This window comes from Dromaius novaehollandiae, chromosome 3 (assembly GCF_036370855.1).
Source record: "Dromaius novaehollandiae isolate bDroNov1 chromosome 3, bDroNov1.hap1, whole genome shotgun sequence".
In the NCBI taxonomy this organism is placed as follows: Eukaryota; Metazoa; Chordata; class Aves; order Casuariiformes; family Dromaiidae; genus Dromaius; species Dromaius novaehollandiae.
In genome coordinates this window covers 16,320,135-16,328,737 of record NC_088100.1, presented here as the reverse complement: position 1 = coordinate 16,328,737, position 8,603 = coordinate 16,320,135, and the positions used below count along the sequence as shown (strand labels likewise).

Here is an 8,603-nt window from a genome sequence, read left to right as displayed (position 1 = left end):
AGCTAAAAATGATTATGATTAAAATCTTCATAATTCTTTATTTGAGTAGTAACATGGCTCCAAGCTAAGGAATACCATTAACCATCGTACTGTAATTGCAAGTCTGTGCACATTATGACTCTGGGATGTACACATGCTTTACACCTTTGAACTTGGAGACCTTGATCAGCAGCATCAAGATAAGCATCAAGATAATGCTTACCTGTCTCATGCTATGCAAAAAGCATGTAGGAAGCGTATAAAGGAGCTCCCTTCCTGCATTGCTCCAGAGGGGACAAGTGGTATCTTAGGAGAGACTGAAGTTTGTATGAATCTCAGCTAGCCCCCAATACACCAAGGCTGGACAACATCATACAGGTGCATGAAGCCACATGATCCATCAAGTAAAGGTGAGTTCTGAAGTTGCAGTCACATCAGGATGCAGCTGCAAGATTATTTGAAAAAGGGACCACCACTAGGGAGACCAAGCTCAGTCCAATGAATGCGAGAACGTGTTCAGACATTGAGGCTTCTGATTCCTGGCTATCTCAGACTTTTAACAGTTATGATATTAAATATCTTAGATACCTGCAAGAAAGATTCCACCAATTCACTTGTTAATAAAGGGTAGCACATACCTTAAATGCACTCCTAACATGGCAATTTAGTGCTTAACTTATAAGAAGGTGGCAAGCCCAAGGGAAAGATCTGGTATTGGCAGTGATCCCACAAGCCTCACATACTTCTTGTTGGGTGGCTAGGCAGACATAGGCAGGCAGACGATGTAAGGCCAGCAAGAAGGGAGCAGATTGTGGTAGGTTACATCACCACCTTCAACTACCAAACTGAGTCTCCTGCTCCAAAATGGAGTGCCTCTGTTTTTTGTGCCAGGATTTTCTGCAATAACAGCTGTGGAGCCCTCTCCCACCACAATGTTATGGAATGCTTACCAAGCGCTGCAACAGCATCTTGGGCAGAAGATTCCTGAAGAGCTAAAAAGGGTGATGACAGGTGGCAAGATGAACTGGACAACCTAAGAGACACACTGGGACATAATATGGGACCATACATACAAGCTGGTTCACATCTCTCAACATATACTGAAGGCTTAGACCTCAAGAACAGGGTGAAACGAGTGAAATGTCAAACAAGTGAGGTGCTTTGGCTGTGGAAACATTTCAACGTAGCTCCTCCAAGCTACCTAAAAAGGGCTGCAGGGACATGCAGTTGGTGCTCTAGGCCCTCTCTTATCAAGGTGAAAATATATCTTTCCAGAGTTCTTTGAAGTATGCAGGACTACATAGGTTCACACTTCACAGTTCCGCTCCCCCACATAGCAGTCCCTTCTACTGTGACTTTTATTTTGATGACTTTAAGCTGGGGCTTCTTTATGTTTACTGGAGCAAGAGCAGCACTGGTCACATCTACCAGCACGTCTGCAGTAGCGAGTGTCAGCAAGTGGACTTTGACGCTTGTAAAACAATGCTTGCTGCCTACAAAGGGAACATTCACACCCCCTTTCTTCCTAGCAAGGCCTGGCAATTAGCATCCTTGAACTGCAACACGTGGTGGTGTGTATGTGCTAATTCCAGTTCTTCTGAATCCCTACATCTCGGAACCATGATTTTCTGGGGAGCTTCGTCATTCACGGAAGTAATTTCTAGAGAGTAATGGACTAGGTGTGTTTAGATATAGTACTTTTCGGCCATATGTATCTCACTAGAGTTGCCTTCATTTCTTAGATGAGAATGTCCGAGTACATCATTTTCTACTTTAAGGTTACTTCAATAAGGAATGTACATTAGTTTCACAACAGCTCCATCAATTGCCTTTATGGAGATCCAAGAGAAAAGTCCTTCCCACTCTCGCGAGAGATACTTCAAAGCAGTAGGCAAAATCCCATGATCAGGAAACACTGATAATTCCCTAAGTGGTTTATAGTGTCACTTTAAAAAAATACCAAATAATGTTTTCAATTTGAAGTGCAGCATGAGCACATGTGGTCGTCCACAAACTATTCTGAAGATTGACAGTAACCTGCTGAAAAAAACAACTGAACCACTATTCTAACATGAATACCAAGGGACAGTACTGCTTTAACCAGAAGGGGGTAGGAGACTAAAATACTCCAGTTCCCTGAACTGGACCATAGCCTATTATCATATTCAGCCTTAAAAATGGAAGAATTTAGGTGATGGTAAGGCTTCTTAAGAGCCCTGTAGCTATGAAGTCTGTCTTCATAGAAGTTCCCCCTTTTTACGGCATCATCCCCAAAATAACCTTATAAGTATAGATGGGTGAAGGCACTTGAGATCAAGATATAAATCCTCTCCAAGGATGATTCTCTTGGAGCTATATGGGAAATCAATACATTGCAGGAGTACTTATGCAAATGCTCAAAATTCTAATTATTGTTTGACACTGACTGAGACGTTAAAGAAAGTAAGTGAATTATTTCTAGTGGCAGCTTTGCTGGCTGTAGAATGCCTGTTGACGAGGAAAGAGGTTAAGTATCTTCAGCAGAGGTGGGAAGAGATTCTGACACTTGAAGTGAAACTTAGTGACTTTTTAAATCTGGCCATTGACACTGACTGCCAAGATACCTAAGCCTTTTGTGTGTCTGTTTATCTGAGGGGATACTACGGTTCACATCATGTTTCAGTTACAGCATCAACCATTCCAAGAAGCACAAGAGCCACATGTTTTCTTTAGTACACACACTTGGTACTGGATCACTGGCATCAGCATGAGGGGCTGAGCTTTGGCAGGAACTGCTGGGACTTGGAAGTCACAGTACACATATAGGACAGAAGTGGAAATCTCCTTTCAGAAAAGGCCTTTGTGACAACTGACACAGATGACAACTCAGGGATTTTTTTTGTCCAACTTCAGTGCTGGTGAGCTCTTAGATGGGAACCAAAGAATAACTTCCTTACAAGTGTCCTGAGTTAATTTGTAGCTTGGCTACACGGTCCTTATATTCTTGTGAAACAAAAGGCCTTTGCAAGGAGAGAAATTCTGTAGATGAAATCATCCAGGCCATAAAAAAAATCCAGTTTTCTGGGAAAGCCCGGTTACAAAATAGAAGTGTTTTAACCTCAGTGACCTTAAGACAACGATTCCTTAGTCCAAGAATACTCCCTTCTCTTGAAACTTAAAAGAGGTTATGCCTGGACAACAAGGAAACAAAACGATCTTCAGGAGCCAACAGTTAAGAGGAGTTCGTTGCAGTCCACAGATCAGCAGAGAGGAGCTCTGTCTTGAGCAGAAAGACAAGTGAGAAGAACAGAAGGGCAGCTATGCCTTTTGGGTTCTGGGTACAAAACAAGGTTCACGTGCATCGTACCACTGACCAAATCACCTCCACAGTACAGCTCAACAGGGCCCACACTGTTTGTTCATTTTGGGACAAACTACATGAGGGAGAACTGAGGAATGCTACATTATTTCCATCCTTAGAGGCACTGAAAACTCCAACAGACAAGGCCTTGAGCAATCAATTGCAAGTTAGTCCTGCTGTGAGGTAGAGGTTGGACGAGAGGACCTCCAGAGCTCACTTCCAGCCTATTATCTTCTATAATAGCTTCAAAATACACACTGCCATATGTGTAACTAATAATGTATATGTATACATTGCATACATATGCGCATACATACATATGCATACATGTATACAATGCATAAACTGTGGCTAGTACATGCTATAACACACTTCCTAAAATGTCAGGCTTAGTAGGACCCCACGGATTCACAGTAAATCAGGGCAAGCGAAGTGGAGAAAGTGCAACAGATCCAGCCCCAGCACCTGATGGCCTGCTGAGGCAGCTCCATTTGAGTCTGCCCCCCTACCACCTTCCTCCACACACATCATTTGTTTTACTTCCTTTTAAGTAACCTTTGCATTTCCCACATCTGCCACAGTAGTTGCCTATATATTTAAGTATTTCAATTAATTACCAGCTTGTCAAGTTCAGGAACTATTTTACCTTACTCAAATAGTTTATTTAAAAATATATATATAATATTCTCCAATTCTGAAAAGGATAGAACTTCCCACAATGTAACAAATTTTTATATATAAAATATTTATGCATTCAGTGAATGGAAACAGTTTTACTGCATACATTTTTAATGTTGTACTCTATGCAAATCTGCATTACCTAAAAATATACCGTACTTCTGTAAATCAAAACAAGCAGGGGAAAAACACTCTAGCTGTGCGTTGGGTTATAATACCTTAACAGAAATGATACGAAAGTTTTAGTTTTGAATTTAAGAACTCACAAGCAACATTTTACTTTGCGAGTGTATAAATAGAAGACTGAATACATTCTGGCTCTATTAAACTGAACTGTAGCAGAGGTTACAAAATGTAAATATATTTATTCATTTTCAGTATTTCAGTGTTTCGAAGTCCACCTTTCATGATAGTGTTAAATAAATCATGGTCCTATCCTTCCAAACATTTCAGCACTCTTTAAAAAACAAAAACAAACAAACAAAATTTTAAAGTGAAATGTCCTCCTTCATTGAAGTGTTAGATCATATTTTAAATTACTGCATTCCCACACAATATTTTATATATATATATAAATACATATATATATATATAAAAGAGACCAAATAGGAGACTACATTTTTTTTTTACTGTCAATATGTTTAACATAGCATATTGTAATTGTATAAAACATGCATCTTCTGGGATAATTATGAATACATCATGAATGAGCCCACATAAATTATCTTTTGTACAACTCCAAGTAAAAAAAAAGAGTCAGATTAAGTGCCTCTGAGGCCCTTTCTTCCCAGCTATCAGTTCTCAAAACACACTACTGAAATATTTATCTATGCCTACAGCTATGTGCTAGAGAACCAGATTTAAAATTTTAAAGTACATCTACAGTATGTTTTAGTTTTCTTTAACGTTTGTGACAGTCCTTGGATATTGAGTTGTGAAATGCAAAAATAGTCACAGATTCTTTTTTTCCAGAAGTAAAAACACATCTAGGACAGTATGCAAAAACAAGGCAAAATGAAGTTTCATAGCACTTAATGAGGGTTAATACAAGTCAATAACTAATATTGAGGTTTGTAAAAGGGCTGGATGAGCAGTTACAGGTACAAGCAAATGTTCTAGTAATTCCAATATTATCAGATATTGTTTCTGTAACCAACATTTTTCCACCCTCAAAACCAGTTGATATACATTCAAAATAGGCTGACATGGATATACTTACTAGGTGTAAAAATAGTGCACTATTTTTTCTGCCACAAAGCAAAATTGCATCCTAAGAGCTGGTAAACCTTCTTTTTCCTTAAATACAGAGAATGGGCAAAAAAACTTGAAAAAAATTAAATTAAGGCAATTAGACAGGTAAAACAGGACTGCCCATGATGAAGTAGCTGAAACTAGTACATACTTCAAACTTATACTAGCCGCTGAACACTGACATGCAGCTTTTGATAGACATGTATGAATGATATAAACTTCAACATTATGGCTTTATACAAGTGCATAGTTGCAACTGCAATAAGTAATGGTATCTGATTAATAAGCATAAAAAAATAAAGTGGAAAGATTTTTAAAACCCTCTTGCAGTATTACAGTACAATATATATACACAGTATAATGGTCACTTCTTACAGATGCAGTCTATATCACTATGGTGGATCTTTCTCCTGTTCTTCCTGCAGACATGCTGGTGGCATCTTTATGAAAGCTGAAAAGTCAGTTTCTTCAGTTTAAATATTCATTCCTCTCAATCCTTTTGTGAAATGTAGTGTGTGTGTCTTGCCAAGAAAGCTTTTGTGGAACAGAGTTTCAAAGGTTACCTTTTACCATTTACCAACCATTCCTCATTTGATCAGTCACTCAAGGGAATACAGGAAAACCCTCAGAGATTAGTAATTTATATTGCAGCAAAAAATGTAAACCTCTGATATATATAGCACAATCTCTCAGGAAAATATATATTTTTAATATATTTTGGGATATGTTTCAGTCTTGCTTTATTGGGAAGAAAATTATCACCTTGAATTGTGTCTGCATTCACGGAAAGCAGTTAGCTGAAAAAGAAGTAGGAAGTTTGGTCAGTAAATGCACTCAATGAAAATCTGCAAAAATAGACTTCCTCAAATCTTTATTTAAAATGGGCTCTTCAGCATACTTTGGAAAAATGTCATTCCTCTGCATTAAGCACCATCAAGTTACTTAAATATACTACATCCTTATGCATTATAATCCTAATCAATTAAATCCTCTTGTGATATACAAAAGGGTACAGTACAATATACACAATGTTATACTCACATCTAAAAATTAATAATTTATAAACTTGTAATACCTAAAGATGCAGTATATTTAATTAACATAATGCTAGTTACCGTAAACACTAAGCCAGCTACATTCTACGAAAGCTAATCTCTCAATTTAATTGAGTGCACAGCCAATGTACAGCCCTAGTGCTGCTGTCATTGCCCATTCTTTTATAAAGCTCAGGCACACCTTACATACTATTTAAAAAAAAATCTGAAGGCAGCTGACAGTTTAACATTTAGGTTTTTCCTGCACTGTGAACACATTTAATCAGCATGTAAAAAGACTAAACATTGAGAAATATAAAATAGCTATAACTATTTCCAGTGCATTCACACTACATATTTAAGTTAGCCATGGAACAAATTAGGTCAATACTATAGCTTTGTCTTTTTTACAGCGGTCAAGGAATCCATAACACAGCAGCTGCAAAGCTACTTTGCTCTGCGTTGTTTTCAAACGCATTGTTAGGTCCCCAAGAAGCACAGCACTGCAAAGGAAAGCCAAGTCAAAGTCACTTCACAACCTCGGAAAAGCAAAACGCATAACTCTTGTGATTTCATGTCTGCTAGCCATAGACAAGTCAGTTTATGTTAAAAGCTTAAAAAAAGTATATGTAAACACCAATTGTATTTCAAGTAAATATCTAAATGTTACAATCTCTTTTTTAGTCTTCAAAAATTATTTGCATAGGTTAGCAGTATTATCACTTCAGATGAGCACCTACTCTAACAACAACAGACACTCTCTTCTTGGGCAGGCAGACATGAATTTTGAATAAAGATCTAAAATTTAAAAACACTGAAAAAGCAAAAACTCTGTTTTAATGAAAATGACTCCTCTAAAAATTCATCTTCACCATGAACAGAATCTCATTTTTTGTGTAAAATATTAAAATGAGATCTTGTATTTTCTCTGCTTTGAGAAACAAAATCCAACACAGCATGCTGTATTCAAAGGCAAACAAATCCATTCCTCACTATTGAGATTTACCCCTTTTACTTCTTCAGAAATCAAAAACATCGTCATCATCATCATCATCACCATCAATATCATCAACATCATCAAATGACCAATCCCAGTCTTTAAATGCCAGATCAAGTAATCTGCAACAGGAGGGTTCGATATTTAACATGTAACACACTTCTGTAAATGACTTCAAAATTCCACTTGTCACCACTAAAACTTTTAAAATAAAAGATTGTCTTAATGTAGGGTTTCTTCCTTTGCCTATCATGGAATATGAAGATTGAGTTAGTGTTCACGTAAGCCAGTAACATTTTATCCATTGGAAACATGCCTCACAAATCACTAAATTCTATGTAATGTTTACCATATTGATTCTTTTCTCAAAATTTCAGTAGAAAAGACCAACCTTTCATAAAATTAACTGCGTTCTGTTTTGCTGCTGTTCTCCATTGAGGTGCAGCTTTATGTTCACCTGCTATCAACCTTTCATAAAATTAACTGCGTTCTGTTTTGCTGCTGTTCTCCATTGAGGTGCAGCTTTATGTTCACCTGCTATCAACCTTTCATAAAATTAACTGCGTTCTGTTTTGCTGCTGTTCTCCATTGAGGTGCAGCTTTATGTTCACCTGCTATCTCTTTGCAGAAAAATAATGCGTGGCTAACGATCCTTCCAATAAAATTAGGTAATTTTGATTGTTGAACAGAACAAATTTTAAAAAATGTCACCTGAATTTACAAACAAAGACAATGGGATTTTAATATTTATCCTATAGCTCATTATTTAAAGCCAAGCAATGTCAAAAGATGATATATCAACTTGTTCTCTAGGAGTCAATGTCTATGCTCCTTCCATGGTCAATACTGACAGACTGGAGAAGAAAAGAGGCAGACTTGTTCAGCAAATGAGTCATTTCACTTATTGTAGACTGTATTTTGGGGTGGGATAAATCATTGTCTAGAGCCATTAGTCTCTTTCTGTTGATTATAGAAGGACCCTAGACAAATATCATACACTAAGCAGTAGCTTCACAAAACCTATTGCTAAAGAAATGAAACACAATCTAGTAATCTCTCCAGTGAGTTCAGTGGATTTTAGATTAGGATTATATGCCAACTACATGAGGCAGAGAGAGAAACTGAACCCTAAAGAAAGCACTTAAGATATTTCAGCAAAAATATGACACAGTGTTTAATATAATTAATCACATACTTTAAGCAACGGGTTTCAGTTTTTATTGGGTTTTCAAGTTTTGAAGTTTTTACACTTTTATAAGTAATGTATCCCTAAAAAGACTCAATATTAATTTATTATATGAACTATAGTTACCATTACACCTAC

The 8,603-nt window shown here is 37.1% G+C and overlaps 1 protein-coding gene across 2 annotated transcripts in view; it reads right to left on the bottom strand.

Moving 5' to 3' along the window:
* Positions 1–3,957: 3,957 nt before the first annotated feature.
* The window catches only part of ROCK2 (Rho associated coiled-coil containing protein kinase 2), a 96,075-nt gene continuing 91,429 nt past the window's right edge, over positions 3,958–8,603 (bottom strand). For both annotated transcript variants that reach the window (XM_064508458.1, XM_064508457.1), the window contains exon 32: positions 3,958–6,045. Coding sequence is in view for 1 of the 2 variants with exons in the window: in XM_064508457.1 (XP_064364527.1) it covers positions 6,042–6,045 (4 nt within the window). In the remaining variant the exon portion in view is untranslated. The remainder of the gene's footprint in view (positions 6,046–8,603) is intronic.